The following is a 16950-nucleotide window of genomic DNA, read 5'->3' on the forward strand; positions in this document are numbered from 1 at the left end:
GGAAATGTTTTGGCTTAGTGTATCAGTCTCTTTAAAAACATTTGCACAAACATTTGCTCCTGCCTGTGATGATGCCATTCTTTCTAGCTCTTGCAAAGCCTTTAAACTCATTTGGGGTTTTATATTCCTTTGCATTAGGGTATGGTTTTCTAAACAAAATATTTTTATGAGACAACATTTGGGGAGAAGATTAAAATGATGGTCTCCTTTACTTTCAGCAGAGCGTTTAGACACAGTCATTAATAGTAGTAGCATTGCTGCTTATATGTCAGATCCCTTCATATCACAGATTCCAGGAAACCTTTTCACAGTGTCATCTGAGGCTTTCGATTCAATCACTGAAGAGAGTGACAAAGCTTTGGCCCTGAGTTGGGGCAAAACAGATGAAGGACAGGAAAAAAGTAGTTTTTCACTTTGTTTACACAACTGAAGCACACACAAGTTAAAGGAATTTGCCTGAAGTCACAGAGGAAATCTTTGGCAAACAGGGAACCTTGCTAGTCTCGGGCCTGGTGTACACCTAAGGATTCAATGGTGTAAATATACCACTAGCTGAACTCTGTCAGCAGTTGTTCCCAGGAAGGAGGCAGCTTGTGCTTGTGCAGCAGTGTTGTTTTTTCTCTAAGAAATTGTAAAATGAAATGTTTGATGTTTTTAGAAGGCATTTTTCTAGAATAAAGTCTTTCCACTACTATTAGTAATTAACTGGTATACGCAACTACCCAGATTAAGCATCTGGAGAGAAAACAATGCCAGTGCTTGCAAGGACTGTATTTGAAAATAAACTAAAGGCATCTCCTGATTTATGTTTTTTTTTTCATTGTAGTATCAATATCAGTGAATAAAAGACTGATAAATTGTCCTAAATTCACTTCTGATTTCTATTGTGTCTCAGATTTATACATTTGAAAATAGCATAGAAAGCTGTTTGCCAGCTTTTAAATACAGTCAGATAAATGTGTCGACACTGAATAAGTAAATAAATAAATTTGAAAACTGTTAAACTGGAATCATCAAGTCTATAAAGTGCATAAGATTGTTGAGACCAAACGTTGTGAAAGGCTGTTTTGAATTTTTACCTATCTTCTTCCTTAAGTTCTCATAAGATATGGAGGCTATTTTGAGTTACATTTTCTTTATACTAAGCAGTTTCCTTGGGAGCTGTATGATGCTTCTGAAATACAAATTGTCCAGTGAAACTGAATAAGTAAAAAAGGGCCTGCTTTCACCCTGTGCTAATAAAATCCTTTGGTGTTTCAAGACTTTTAATCATGTCAGAATGGGTAAGTAGATACAAATCTATAAGTTTGTAGTTGCTTGTTGGATAATCTTCAAAATTATCAACGTCATCAATGTTTTCCTTGTAAAAGTATGTCTTTCTTCCTGCCAAGCGGATAACTGAGCTAACAGGTTTTTTGTATGTTTTTATTCTTTATTTCTCTAGCCTCCAAAACTCTTATAAATAGTATGCTGCGGGACCCTTCTCAGATTCCCAATGGAGTTCTAGCAAATCAAGTCTATCAGGTATTAATCACAGTTGTCTTTTTTTTTTTTTTTTTTTTCCCGTGGCAGTGCTGTTATCTGCCTAGCAGAGTAAAAGATTTTAAACCTCATTTAATTACTGTCATCGTAAACTACCAGTGAGGTCAGGGTGCACCATAAATGGCAATGCAATATTTGTGAGGGGAGCATTTCACTTTTTAATAGCTTGCTTTTATAGTGAATAAAAGCATGCAGTTTTTGTTTTCTGTGATTAAATCTGAACAGCATCTGATAGCCTTTTTGAAGAAAAGTAATTACTGTTTTTAAGATACTGTTTAACTATAATGGTTTTGTAGTTGCCCATCACTATACTACTTCTCTTATTTGTCTGCAGTGTACTGTGAATGACTGTTGTTATGGACCACTGGTGGACTGCATCAAACAGTATCCTTTCCCATAAAATTTTAGGTGCACAATTGACGAGCTTAGACTGTGTGGAAGAGATGTGTCTAGCTTTAACCTGACATAAAGTTCTGCTTCACAAAACACGTTTCATACTCCTCTGTTTTACATTCAGTCAGCTAGAGGGTCACTGCAGAGCTTTCTCTTATACTGTTTAACAAAAATCAGATGGACCACGGGAAGTTGTCAGTTTGGTGGCTACACATTCTTATGCCTGATTGAACCTCTTTGGTTTTGATTAGTTGAAATGCATGTCTGGTTTTCTATTAAGACTAGTTGACCATGCTTTGAGCGGTGGAGTTGGACTAGATGATCTCTGGAGATACCTTCCAATCTCAACTATTCTGTGATTAAATTAATAAGTTGCATAGATAGTGTTCAACATTATGGCATTGCTTTGTTATGAATGTGAGTTTTAACTGGTATGTTTTCAAGTGCGATTCAGGTGTGATTGACCAATTAGTATTTTTAAACTCGTATCTGACATTCCAGTGCAGTTCTTTTACTTTCTCTTCTTCTTAAAGGAAAGGAGGCTAGCTGTAGAAAAAACCCTATGTAGCTTGAATTTTAAGGGATTTTTTTTTTGTAGTGTTGAAATGGTTAATTAGAGATCCTCCATATTCAGTGAGAGTACTGGGGGAACTCCACATAGTACTGAGTATTTCAGACTAAGATTATTATCTGTTAGGAGTGATCGCTGCGACCCCAAATCTGTTTCAGTAAAAAGTCCTGAATGAGTAGCTCTTCTGTTGCAGTCTGCTATCAAAGGAACAATTTCAAAATCATGGCCTGCACACACTGAGCAGGCTAGCAAGGCAATTCCCTCGCAAGCTCTACAGAATCCTTGCATAAATCTCTGCATGCAGTTTGGTTGTACGGTTGCAGGATAGGAAAGCTACAGTGATGTTTAGTTATGCATGAAAAACACCACTTCTTGTAGTTGTGATACGTGTGGTGGTCACCCCTTAAAAAATATGTTCTTTCCACTAGAAATAGTTGCCTGGTGTCTACTATAGACTCAGCCCTGCTCCCATTAATTTTAACAGCAGCAGGATAGAGTTCTAACTGTATTTGTATTTTGTGGCTTTAATCATAATTTTAAGTATTCATTGAGACTACCTTCAACATTAAATACAGCTCTCTGAAAGTGGATTAATCCAATAAGTTACACTTTTTAAAAGGTTGTTGATTGCTAATTTCCATATCCCAAATTTTAAGATTAATATTTTGTTGATGAACAATCTGGCTATAGTCTTCTAAAGTGTCATGTTTAAAAGTAATAATAACACATATGTAGAATTATGAACAGTTTTTAAGAATAACTTGCCTGCATTCTAAAAAGGTCTTTTCTATCCTCTTCAGATTCTGGTTCAAGGGAAGTTGTTGAATACGCAGTGACATCAATGAGAATAATGAGGAGTTTTTCAATTCCATTTTGGTACAGAAAAGTTTAATAGTAAGCTGTGCGAGTGCATTATCTGCAAGTATGTTGCTGAATTAGATGTTAATTTTGAGGTGCATAAAATAGTTAAAAATCAATTTAAAGTTAAGGTTTTAAAAGCATAATGTCTTCTGAAGGATTGCATATTGATTTTAAATATAACTATCTAATTGTATATGCATGGACTAAAGTATGAAGTCAACCTCTTTGTAAATGCCAAGAGGCTATTTTTCAGTAATAGTTCAGATGCTTACGGGAAACTAGGCTGCTAGATTGCATGAGCAGAAAATGGCTTGTGAGGTTATTTACAAGTTTTGCCTCATGGTCATTGCCATACATCAATAACAGGTATTATTATAGACTAAGTCTAAGTGTTTCTGCTTATGGTGCATTATAAATTCTGTTTGCAGTATTTTTCTTACATTTTTGCTGTTCTTCATTTGCCCCTTTTGTTCTGTAACTGCTAGTAGAGTTTAACATGATATATAGTTTCAATTGATAAAAACTGTATATATATTAAATGATTCCATACAATTAGGTTTTTTGCTGTTCAGCATAAAGTGTTGATATTAATTAAGTAATTAATTCTAATGGTAAGGTGATCTGTAGTTTGAGTTTTCAGAAGTTATTCTAAACAAAATTAGAAACTTAACTGTTTTTAATGTAAGATCCTTTATCATGATATTCCATAAGATTCTTCTTAAAAGCTTCCAGAATAGAACTTTGACCTCCAGGAGGGTACACTAAAAATATTTGATGTGGTGACTTTTTTACATATTGCTAAGAATAGCACACCGGATCAACAGGCCATCAGTGGAAGTGAAAAGGACTTCACTATAAAATACTATTTCATCCTTCCCTGACATTAGTTCATGTTTCTGAAAAATCAATTAAAAGGATGTTTTGTTACAGTAAGATGTTTCAGATGGATTTAGTGCCTATCAATTTCAGAATATAAAGAAAAAAACAGTTTATTTCATTCTTTGCTGAATTAGAGAATTAATACACTAGTCAGTAAAGAGCAACTTAAAAGGTATTTAATGACATGTTTTAAGCTCACACTTTCTTTTAAGTTTGGGGGGCTAATAAAGCAAAAACAGAAATATTACCCTTATTTATACTGTATAAATATGATCTCATGGGTCTTAATTTTGTAAAATGTATGCTGATGATACCGTAGTCTGATTTTCACAAAGTCCTAAATGCCTCTGAAAATCCCTGTAAAAAACTTCAAAACTTAGAGTTCAAATCACTGATCACTTCTGAAATGCAGATGAAGGCCAGTAAATTTTATCATGAATTACTTTACCTATGATGTTTTTCTGAAGTTGGTTCTTTTCCAAAGTAATCGTCCATTTCTTAACCTAAAGCTGTCAGTGCTATTGGGCATGAGCATGAAGTCTTGCTGCGAGAAATGCTTTTGGAAAAAAAACTCTCTTTCATAGGTAAGAATCTGTAGTAGAGGCTAGCCGGTGAAGCCTTAACTTCAAAGATTTCGGTGACTGTTTACTTAAGAAAAAAATAAGCCTTAATGCTCTTTGTATTAGGTAGTAAAGGAAGAGTAAAAAATGATTGATGCCGTACATGTTATCTTTTATTGATTTAGAACTGAGCAGGAACTCAGTTACCTAATACCCTATATATACAGCACATGCACAGGCTTGCAATTAATATTTTATAGAATAAGTAGCTGAAAAAAATGCTTTAATATCTGCTGCAGTATTACTTTTGGTGTCATGAGATATTAGCCATAATCTAGGCCTTATGAGACTTAGGAGGAAGCATAAGAAATATTAGCTTCAGAATGCTTTATGTATTAAAGAACTGCTAGAGGATTCACTCATTTAGCTTTCTGTGCATTTTCTGCTGAATTTTAGCCCCCTGCCTCCCAACCAATGCAAGTACTCTTCACAATCCGTATATTTAAAGTTATTTTAAGGATTAATTAAAGCATCATTTCTCTTATTGTGATAATAAACTTAACAATGACTTCTTAAATCTTGGATTCCTTGTGTGATGAGACAATAGCAAAGTGAAATGCTGTCTCTTGTTAATGGTTGAGTGTTGTACTAAATTTGTGTGATCAAGGAATTTTGCTGGTTTTACCAGAAACTATGATCTTTCCTAAAGCTAGATTCAGGTTAAGATTTTGGAAACCTTAAACAAATTACAGAAATTAGAAAGAGTGTTAAGGTTTTGTAAAAGATTTGTCTATATGATTAAGGAACAGAGTTAGTGTACTCTTTTACTTTAGAGAAAAATAAAAAAAAAGACAAGGAATAACTATTGCATACAAACTTGCAAATGACGCTATGAAAATGTGATAAGGTAGTTTTTCCTACTTGGCCGTAAGAACAGAGATACAGATAATAGGCTTAAGCTGTAATTGCAGAGATTGCGTTGCGTTAAAATACTAAACAGTCTAGGAACAATAAGTATAAAACAAACTGCCAGGGAAGGTTATGGAATCACCTTCAATGAAAAATTCAAGGCTAGACTTGACACTCATCCATCAAAGCCGGTAATGAAGTCAATCCTGTCACGATACAAGGGAATGGACTAGATGACTCACTAATGGATCTTCAACCCAACGATTTTCATTTTATTTGGCTTGTGCAAGCTTGTGTAGTACACAAAATCAGATTTAAATTTTAATGTTTCATGACCTTGGATAAGCATCAGTTTTGTCTTTAGAAATAAGCTCTAAGAAATTTGTTCTGTCAAATCAAAATGTCTAGAATGAGTTAACTCTTAGAATATAAAGATATAAAGGAGAGAGCTTAATTTGTTGTTTACATTTTATGTATACTGAAGTATTGCTTAGTCATAACTTAAGATACGTTAAGTGTTTGTATTTATTTTTTCTGTGCATTGCATGTATCTCTAAGGTTCTAGGTGTGATTCTTTTTTTTTAAAAAAAAGCTTTTCCTAAGTATCTGTAAGGTGAACCCTACTGAACCCCTCACAATAAAATCTTTCCTTTCTGAAAAGTTACTTCCAAAACTGCTTGAAGAAAACCTTAGGAAAACAGAAGAGATGACTTTATTTCCTGTAGGTCAACAAATGCAGGCTTTGTTAGGCTGTATGAGTAAGACTGCACTCCAGTTTTGAAGATGGCTTATGACTTGGATTGCTGTACTTGCAATTCCATTACTTCTTAACGTGTGTTAAAGAAACAGAATTCTTGCAGTTTCCATATTAGTGTACTATTCCAGTGTACTATTGTTTAAGAATAGGAAGGTTTTTGTATCAGCTATGTTCACCTGGGCAACAGAGAGTCTATTACAGGAGAGGAAAGCACAGTCAAAGGACACAGTGAATATAAATTGCCCCAGTATAGTCTTGGAGCATGAAACAGCTTTTCAGGTCCAGGACATAATTTGTCTGTTTCTAGAGCAGTTAGCTTTCAAAGCCTACAGAACAGATGTAACACCTTCAGATTCACCCAGAAATTGATTGGAAATCTATACAAAATAATGGTGTTTGCATTTTATTAATCCACTGTTTATGAGAAGCACATCATATACCATGTCCTCTCTTCAGCAAAAACACAGCTCTTAAGTCTTTGTCACTTTGCCTGAGATTAAAGTGATCAATGGAAGCATTCTCTCAAAACAGACTAACAGCTTCATTTGCCATACTGAAATGCCAGGAATTTCTAGGTTCTATAAAGGACCTTTATTTTTTTTATATCTTTGCCATGAATGTATTAGGAAAACTTTTAGCTATTTGGGGAGGTACTGACCTTTGTCTGGAATCTTATCCTTCTTTGGTTCCCACCATGATGTCCCTTACTAGTAGCGTAGATATAAATCATGAAATCTGAACGGTGTTTTCTGCTGTAATCTTAAATTTGCAGTTGCTGCTCATTCATGCACCAACAGAAGAATATTTGGTTTCTTTGTTATATCCAGAGGCTAGTATAAGAACAATGATGTGTTAAATGGCTATGATTGAGTGTGAAGTTATTGTAAAGATGAAGCTGCAGTTTTGTTGGAAATCTAAATTAATGGGGAATCTGTAGACAAACTACTTACTAGGGCTATTTCAATGTAATTTTCAAATCTGAGGGTGCATAAATGTAACTGTCAAAGCTGCAGTGTGCTGGCTTTCAAGCAGTTGTTAAATTATTCTCTTAATCCATGCAAGAGCTAAAAGATCTTTTAAGGTGCAGAATGCTACCTCTGTAGCTTCTGAACCAGTCTGAAACATACCTGGGCTGAAAACCTAGAACTTCTTTTCTTTTGGTGGGGTTTGGTTTAAAAAAAAAATTTATGGTGATTGTGGGGTGTTTCTGTAGTTCTTTTTTTTTTTCTCAAAGTTGTAAAGCTTCAAAACACTTGAAGAAATAGTAAGCTATAATTATGTTCCTGCACATGATAGACAACTCACATCAGTAATAGATGTGGTTTTAACATATTTTCCAATGTTTATCACAATACAAAATGTTAGGAGAAACCAAGTGAAAACATTCAGAAACAGATTTAAAACAAAAACCATGTTCTTTGGCAAGCCATGTGTTAGTATCAAATGGTTTTAAAAATAATCGGGCATCCTTGAAAAAGAATCTGCCGAAGAATATTAAAAGTAATGCTGATGCAAACTCCAGTTCAGAGACCTGCCAAGTTGACCTATCAGGAAATTTGTTTACATCCGTCCTTGTTTTCAGTGGGGTTTTTTAAGGTACATTTCCCTGATTTTGTGATATTTATGAATTTGTTAGACGTAAAAGAAAAGACTGAACTTTCTATTGCTATTTGTGTGTTCCTAAATAACGAAAATTTCAGCTGGGGCATCCTGTTGTCCTTTCTAGACGCTTTTAAACAATTAAGAGCAGATTACAGTTAGAGTTGGATAAAACTGGATTTTTTTTTTTTTTTTCATTTTTATCAAGATAAGGAGATTACATGGAACATTAATTCATCTTTATGTTATGGCATAAAACTCTATTCATAGGTTCTGTTAAATTAGAACCTTGTTAATCTTAACATCTTTTATACATATACCTGACAATCTAAGTATGAAAAAATAGCCAACAACCAAGTCTGTCTCCAAATCCTAGAAGAGTTTAATAGCTGACCGGGTGATACAATGAAATGTTGCATTGCAAAGACTTGTATTTACAATATAGTGTGCTTACAGTGAAGAAGTACTTTCAGATTTCAAAAGAAATACTACAGCTATCAAAAAGAATAAACAGCTATTGCAGTCTACACTTAAGTGAATGTAGAGCTTTCCAACATTACTCCTGTCCCACTTTCAGTATGGGTTCACTGTATTAAAAAAATACTTCAGACTTAATTCTTCAATGAGAAAGAGGGGGGAAGTTTTCTTTAGGCTTTTTTAAAATATTTTAATATTTAAGAGTATATGTTTTTCTTGTCATTAAAATGTTACTTGGACTCAAACTGCTGACCTTTCAGGATATGCACAAAGTACTCAAAAACTGAGTTCTGAACATTGGCCATGAAACTACTGTCCTAACCTGATAAATGGATTGGAAATAAGCTACCCAACAGTGAGAATGGACCATTAATTTTAATCAAAGGTGATGTAGAAAGGCGAATGGGATGCATGACAATGTCAACAGCCCAGTAGGTGTTAAGGCGCTACACAGCCTTACTTGTTACTAGGTAGTGCCATTAGTTGAGCTTGGGTGAAGACAGAAAGCCATGCCTGGAATTGAATGACCAGGTCACTCCAAATTCTAATGGAGAAATGGTGTTTCAGAAATACCGGTATAATGGTATCGGAAATCAAGGACAATAGTTTAGAAAATATTAAGGGCTTGCTTGGGCTTTCTTCTTTTTTTTTTTCTTAAAGGGAGCATCTTTTGCGGTTTTATCTTGCTCACTCATTGTTTCTTGAAATATTCAGCTCTAATATTTGTAAGCAATAGAGTTGTGTAGTTAAATGTTAGCAGAATTTCTAAATCTTTGTAGGTTCTGAAATTGGATAAATTGTATAGAATGGAGGATGCAAAAGAAACTAAAATTGTAGCTTCTCTCTGCTTTAATAAATTTCTAGAAGACAAGGATTTTTCTTATTCTTTTTTTAACAACTTTATGCTAACATTAAAATAAAACCAAGAAGGCAGCTATAGTATATCTACATTTGTGGTGTTGGTAGGATTAATCTTAACGCTACCTAATGTGGAGAGATTCTTCTTTCAATCAGCAAATATACCTCTTTATTTTGAATATTTGGGGGTTATAAAATACTGTATGACAGCTTGAATTAATGATGTTTATAATGAAGACATAAAAATGCAGGGATGACAAAGAAGCATTTTTATATCCATGCTTCAGGTTTTCTACAAAGGTTCATTTAATCTGACACAGCATTGCATGCATAAGAAAGATATGTATGACTGCATTAGTAATTCTTGCACTCTTATTTAAAATAAAATTAATTATGCTGCTGTCTACTTAATAGAATAGTTTTATAAACAATAGTTCTTATTCTCTGTGTATAGCTGAAGATCAGCTTCGTGCAAAGGGTTATGACAAAACACCAGACTTTATTTTAGAAGTGCCAGTAGGTAAGTCTTTTAAAAGAATTTTTATTATTTCATTTTGTGTAGAAGTGTTCATGCTAAAATATTATGGCTACTTAAGTGAAGTATATTATAGGATACTACAAATTAGTCTCTTTTTTCAGTAGTTACCAATAATTTTAAGAACTTCTAGTTTTGCTCAGAGGGGTTTGATCGTAAGTAGTATTACCCAGTGTTTCCTCTTTGATCTCTGCATATTTTTCTCTCATTATCACAAAAAGAAAAAAAGAAAAACAAGCAACAGTAAGAACCCCCAAATCCCTGCTCCCTCTAACCTGCTCTGTCCATTGTCTTTATGAACTGAAGTCTGAAATACCTATAATTCTCTTAAACTTCTAGACCCAATCAGTTCAAAGCAGTCTTAAGAGTATTACCATTACACCTATAGGTCATTGTGTAAAGGTTTGTCATTGTGCAGTTATTCTTTTGCCATCCCTTTGCATCTAAATACAACTCTGTGGTTCACGATTGTTTTTAAAAGCCTGCATAGCAAGAAACAAGAAGGAATAAAAGTAGGTATAAAGGTCATGTCAAAGTTCATCTACATTTTCTGGTCTTGAGGCCATGTAAGAAAGTAATCAGATGACCTACTGGCTGGGCCATGGAAGAAAAAACATCCATGTTGTCCGAATGTAAAGGATTATTAATCACCTTTTGTAAATTGACTTTCATGCCAAAAGGCTTCTGATTTGCCTCCATAGAACGTAGCCCCTGTCTATGCAGATGTGTACTTTTGTGTCTATCAGAGAAAATAAGAAGGCCGAAAGCACTGTGTGAAAGTCATATACATGACTAGTTTTTTGTTCTTCATGTTCACAAGAGTTGGAATTCTTGCTGAGATAACTGATTTGTACACGGGTATAAGGAATTGAGTGTGTACTATAAAATGTCTCACTACTTAGCAAGTGCTTGAGATACCATCTTTCAGCACAATAATGTGTTATCTGATAGATAAACAACTGTGTATATGACAGTCTTCTGAAAAGTTTTTAAAGACTTTCCTTAGCTCAGTTATGTTTGTATTCCTAATCATGTTTCCAAAAAAGAAAAATGGTAGTGATGTTAATAAGAGGTTATATGTACAAAATAAAAAATACCCTTGTAACTGACGCACTCCGTAATTGAAACAGTGAGATTTGGCGTCCTGATGATCTGCAATTCACTCCTGTCAAGCCACACTTGGAGAGTTTTCAATTAATTTCTGCTCCTCACTTCGATACTTCTTCTTTGTGGACAGTCTCAGGAAGCTACCAAGGAATTGAGGGTATGAGGGACTTTTTATCAAGTCTAAAGTTAGCAGGGAAGATTGTGAAATTACAGAATCACAGAATGGCTGAGGCTTGAAGGGACCTCTGGTGGTCATCTGCTCAAGCAGGTTCACCTGGAGCTGGTTGCCCAGGACCATGTCCAGGTGGCTTTTGTATATCTCCAAGGATGGTGACTCCACAACCTCTCTGGGCACGCTGTGCCAGTGCTCAGTCACCCTCACAGTGAAAAAGTGTTTCCTGATGTTCAGATGGACCCTTCTGTGTTTCAGTTTGTGCCCATTGCCTCTGGTCCTGTCACTGGGCACCACTGAAAAGGGCCTGGCTCCCTCTTCTTAACACCTACCCTTCAGATAGTTACATACATTGGTAAGATTCCCCAATAGTGTGGGCTACAATATACACAATACGTAGTTGGTATTAAGATAGTCACTTTCACATTAGAAACATAGAAGATTATATCCCAGCTATTCAGGAGCCTGATTAAATGGAAACTAGAAAAGCAACTAGATGGAGCTAATTTTTTTCATGCTTGAGAAGGGAAACTGGGAAACACCCAAAAGAATTCTTGGGTTTGTAATACTACCCTATTAGAAAGAAGGTTAAAAATAGTCTTAATTTGTTTGCATGGATTTGTCTCTAAACATCCAAATAATGTTAGTGCATTACTTTTTAAAAATTATTTCAATCACTTGAGATTGACAGGAAATCATTTTCTACCTGTCGTCCGATCTGAACTAATGTATGGCAGTCCTTGCATTCTCTTCTTCATGACTCAATACATAGCTAGGAAAATATGGCAAATATAGCAAATGTTACTTAAAAATTGCTTCTCAACTGACTACACAGTTTATGCCTCAGCTGTTACATCTCCTGGGGTCTAAAGGTATTGGGGAGCTATTGGGGGTGGGGGAAGGATGGAGTAGTATAGGCCTGCACAAGTTAACTCGGTTATTGATAGCAGGGTAGTGGTGGCATATAGAGCTTTGTGTGGTGACTTCATGAGTTATTTACCCAGATTTCCCAAGTAATTTTACAGCCTGTGATCAATCGTGCTGCCATAGCCTCTTCTAATCTTTCTGTATTGTGCTTCTGGGTCTGCACGCTCTTTGAGTACCTCATCCCAGGTCAAACTGAGGCTAAGGCAACATGGCTGTGGATATCATAGGCAACTCAGAATAAAGAAAACATTTTTGAAGACCTCAATAATGATACCCCACATTACCTTTTTGGAGAAAGAGTGATCTTTTACAGTGATTTCTCTGCAAAATTAGGTTGTCAACTTCGGAGAGGACTTTCCTTTTACCAAAAAAAAGATAACTTTATTAATATTAGAAATTCACTCCTGCAAGAAATAAGGAAAGATATGAACCAAAGCAAATCCCACAGCATTGAAAGAAACAGAAATTCAAAATCACATTTTGTCACATAAGCCTTCTTATTCCTAACTTATTTCTGGTGAAGCTTTACTGATTTTGCAAAAGTAAGGAAGCAGATACAGATCTATGATAAACTTCCTTGCCGTTCTCACACCTTCCACTCGGGATTGGTAAGAAGTTTCTGTCTTTAGCAGTTTAGCTAACTGTTCTTCTTGTTCACCAGAAGTTTTCAATTCCTTTCCTGACAACTCCTTTCCCGCAAAGTAAGGGTGAAAGTAGGTTGCAATTGCACCTTAGTCTAGTCTCTTCTTCTTTACATTCTGTTTGTTTAGAATAAATGCAAATATCTAGAACAGGTTGTAATTAAACTGAAATGGATATAATTATCCATCAAAATATTTTCTGGCACTTTTTAAAAAAAGTCCTATGTGTATATTTGAAAGATATTTTTACAAATACGTAACTCTGTTACAAGCATGAATTATGTGGTAGATTGGGGGGTAAATAGGATATTTGTAAACACATTCTTACAGGCTATTGAGTGTGATTTTCAGAGTTCAGTTTATTTTCTGCTGTCACCCTAGCTGTTGAAGGACACATAATTCACTGGATTGAAAGCAAAGCCTCATTTGGTGATGAAAGTAGCCACCAAGCCTACTTGCAGGACCAGTTTTGGAGCTACTGGAACAGGTACATTTCTGTTATTTTTCCTTATAGATAAATAGGACTGCATTTTTAAAAGAAGTTACTGGAAAAAACACTAGTGACTTTTGTATTAAGCCAAGTGAACAAAATACATGTTACTAATGTGGCATTTTGAATGTCATTAACTAGTATGTCAAATTGGAATGCTGAAATATTTGTGAAAAATTCACATCATAATTTTTAACATGCAGCAGATATATATGGTGATTTTATAATGATGCTAGATGACAGAATAAGTTACTTTGGTACAGAAGTTCTGTGTTAGTTTTCTTAGTACCTGACTTTGAAGGAAGATTTTGTTGTAACATTTTGTAATACCTGCAAGTGCCAAATTTGTTATAAAATCTTCACAGTCTAACGAAGTGGGCTTTGTGTGTAGAGAACTTTATTGCTCATTGTCATTGTATCTAGGACAATACTGTTTCACTGTTGGGTTTTTTTAATAAAGGGGGGGGTATTGTATCTACGTTTTAGGCAGTAATAACAATTATCTTCAAGCTAAAAAATGTATTAAGTATTTGCAGGAACATAAGGAGGGAAATAAGTTATGCCAGACAGAATTTTTTAACATATTGATGGTATTGGTATAAAGATCTTTTCTTTTAAAGATGGCTAAAATAGTTCTGCTTTATTCTTATAATGGTCATTATTGTATATATTTATATATCCTTCCACGGTACTAGAAGCCTCCTCACTGGAGGATTTTTCTTCAAAAAAAATATCTTAAAACAAGATGCTTCATCTTCAGTTCTGTTTTTGTTATGTGGTGGAACCCTAAGCAAGGTAGTGAGTGAGGTATATGAAAGTTTTAATAAAGGATTTTTAAAATCATAAATTTAGACTTTGGCTCAATGTTCACAAGAAAGCATCAATGAAATCTGAGGGATAGTGGAGAAGATGGCACAGACCTGTGAACATGCAACAAATAGAGAGCGTGTGCCAACATCAGAGGCTAGACTGGTGACCATTAGTATTTCAACTGCATATGAGAAATGCCAAGGTGAAAGTAGCTAGCCTTAGCTTGGGAAATACCTTAAAAGCAAATTCTATAGGAGGCAGCAGAGAAAGGGAATTGTGTTCTGCAGCAACATTCTTGACTGATGTGAGAAGGTCCTGCTCTTATTTGACAATCCCAGAAAGCAGTCACTTGGAAAACTTGAATTGAGGTAATGGGAACCTCAGGAGACTGTCAGTTGTTGCATGAAGATACTATACTACAGGAAAGGTGTAGAAAAGAATTTGTGAAACATATAACCAGAATAAAAGACTTAGAAAGAAATTTGAGTATATAAAATATCTAGGCAAATAGTGAGAATGGTAGGAAAGATGCTGATGCAAATGGTGCTGAACTTGCACATCAGTGTAAATAAGAGGAGATGGAGCAGCTCAGGCTGGGAGGAGGCCAGTAGATGTACTGGCTGGAATATTTTCTGAGGAGAAAGGATGCGTTTGAAAGGATCTGTGATGGCATCGGAGAAAGGCAGCTCCAAGAAGAGAATTTCAAATAGGTAACATGAGCATAAAGATACTAAGTTGAGATGGGGTGAAAGTTGAGTAGACAAGTAGGATGAAGGCACTGATCCATTTGTTGTTTGCAGTAAAATTGCCATTGCAAAGTTGAAGTTGTAGTTTCTGTGTTAAACAAAATGATTATCCATATTTTGGTTTGAGCTATAAAAAGTGTAAAACATTTCAGAACAGTGTGTACCATTTGAATCTGACTTTTCCAAAAGAAACTTCTCTTATGCTTTTATCAGGAAACTAAGACATAGCTAAATTCATTCTATCATATACTAATTAATATTGCAACTTCAAAAATAGAATAACATCTCACACTGAGCTGTTAGTCAAGTACCTTTAATGTAGCAAAAGCTAGACTGAATTGACACGTGGATGAATAAGACTGTTTTGGAAGTAATTCTGAGATTTTGCCAAACCTTTTGTTATAGCTGTTCATATTGAAAACAACTACAAAAATTGTTGATTCTTAAATATACTGACTTTACATTCATATAAAGGAAACGAGGAATCTCCTTAGTGAGATTTGTTATCCCTGAATCCAGAATTTAGTGATAGGTTAACTATGGAAATTAGGCAGATTTTATGGGATTTTTTTTTAAAGAACAAATCCTGTTAGTTTTAATTTTGATACTGCTTGTATGACAGTTGGGTTAATGAACACATGTTAACACATTAGGTTGCATGTAGGCTAGACAGTTAACTTTCATTGCTCTCTGAAACTATACAAAAGGACACAGGTGTAGCTGCACAAACTGTGAATCAATTTTGTGTGATTTAATCAGCCTATGCAAGGATCTCACAAGTGAGAACCAGCTTCCCAGTCAATTCACTGCACCTGTGTGTCTCCTTTCCTCTTGAAGGAGGGATCAGTTGGAGAAGAAGCATCAGTTCACAATAGAGATATGGCACTCAGCTCATAGTTTAGGGGTTTGTAAACCTGATCTGTTGGTTTAACTTAAAGCTGAAATGAAATTAGAGTGGAAACCTGTAACATCACCTGTTAGATGTGGATAGAAATACATGTCTAGAACGTATTTCAAAGTCTAGAACTTTGAAAGGAATGAAAGTGGGAGGTTTTAGACCTTTTCTATTCAGCTTTTTTATTGTTTCTTTGAAAAGTAGGAGTGAGCCTGGAAAAGTTTCTAGGTTTTTTTCCTACATCTGTCATAGTTGTAAGATTAATTCTGCACACAATCTGACTGAAAGCTTTGAACATAGCTATGGCTTGTTTGCTGTTATGTGTGTATTTCATTAAATCCTGTACTCTGTGCTAACTAAATCTGTGAGTGTCTTAAATTGGTCTGTACTGACAGGAAAGAAATGGCACTTTCTCATTTAACAGAACAGCTCCCTAGATGCAGTCAACCATGTCTGTTCACCTCAGTGCAAAAGAACACCTTTTTATTACTCCGAGTTCTGCAGGGACAGCTTAGCAAGGTTTTTTATGGCTCATACATCAATGGTATTGTTAAGCAATTTTCAGTTGCAGTGCTGCACTGCAACCTCATCTTCAAATTAAGCTTCACATTAAAAATGTACAAAGTGTACCTTGTCAGTGGGTTTGCACAGTTGTAATTTAAGATGCTGTGTAGATATTGAGATTTTACAATAATAAAGAAACAGGAAAAGGCAAGTGTAGTCTTGTATATTCCCAGACTGATTTTGCAGAGTGATGTTTTAGAAAAAAGCTATTTTATATACTGAACAAACTTAGTATAAAATGATTCATGTACTTACAGAATCCTTTCCCTCAATATGTTTGTTCCTTCAAAGTGGTGGCATCCCCTGAGCAGGCTGTAGCTTTCACTGCCACTGGGTAAACAAGACAACTGCATGTGCAAAACATAATTGCTTTGTGCACATGTAGTAGATACCACACTTTTCATTGTTCACTGGCCTACATTGGTGTATTTCTTGTAACCACGAGGATAAAAACTGTTGAGTGGTCTGTGGGACCAAAGGTAATTTGGAGAGCATGAACAGGAAGTAACACAGATTGCGCTTTAAACAGGGTCTGAGAAAATGTTGTAAATTATTTTAGCATTTAAACGAATGCTGCTGTTTCTTTTTTTTTCTGTAGTGTCTAATTTTATAATGTTTTTCTAAGTTAAATTAAAAATTGGAGTCCTGGCTGTAAAA

The 16950-nt window shown here is 35.1% G+C and overlaps 1 protein-coding gene across 5 annotated transcripts in view; it reads left to right on the forward strand.

Annotated features, from left to right (window-relative positions):
• CDIN1 (CDAN1 interacting nuclease 1) overlaps positions 1-16950 on the forward strand; it is a 134131-nt gene that overhangs the window by 54937 nt on the left and 62244 nt on the right. For 3 of the 5 annotated variants that reach the window (XM_069784090.1, XM_069784089.1, XM_069784094.1), the window contains 5 exons: positions 1445-1524; positions 1877-1926; positions 4763-4830; positions 9861-9926; positions 13170-13275. In XM_069784090.1, coding sequence (XP_069640191.1) covers positions 1445-1524; positions 1877-1926; positions 4763-4830; positions 9861-9926; positions 13170-13275 — 370 coding nt within the window. Of the gene's footprint in view, positions 1-1444; positions 1525-1876; positions 1927-4755; positions 4831-9860; positions 9927-13169; positions 13276-16950 lie in introns of all 5 variants that reach the window. The other 2 variants (XM_069784091.1, XM_069784092.1) reach the window with 2 other exon arrangements.

Source organism: Haliaeetus albicilla, chromosome 5 (assembly GCF_947461875.1).
Source record: "Haliaeetus albicilla chromosome 5, bHalAlb1.1, whole genome shotgun sequence".
Taxonomy (NCBI): Eukaryota; Metazoa; Chordata; class Aves; order Accipitriformes; family Accipitridae; genus Haliaeetus; species Haliaeetus albicilla.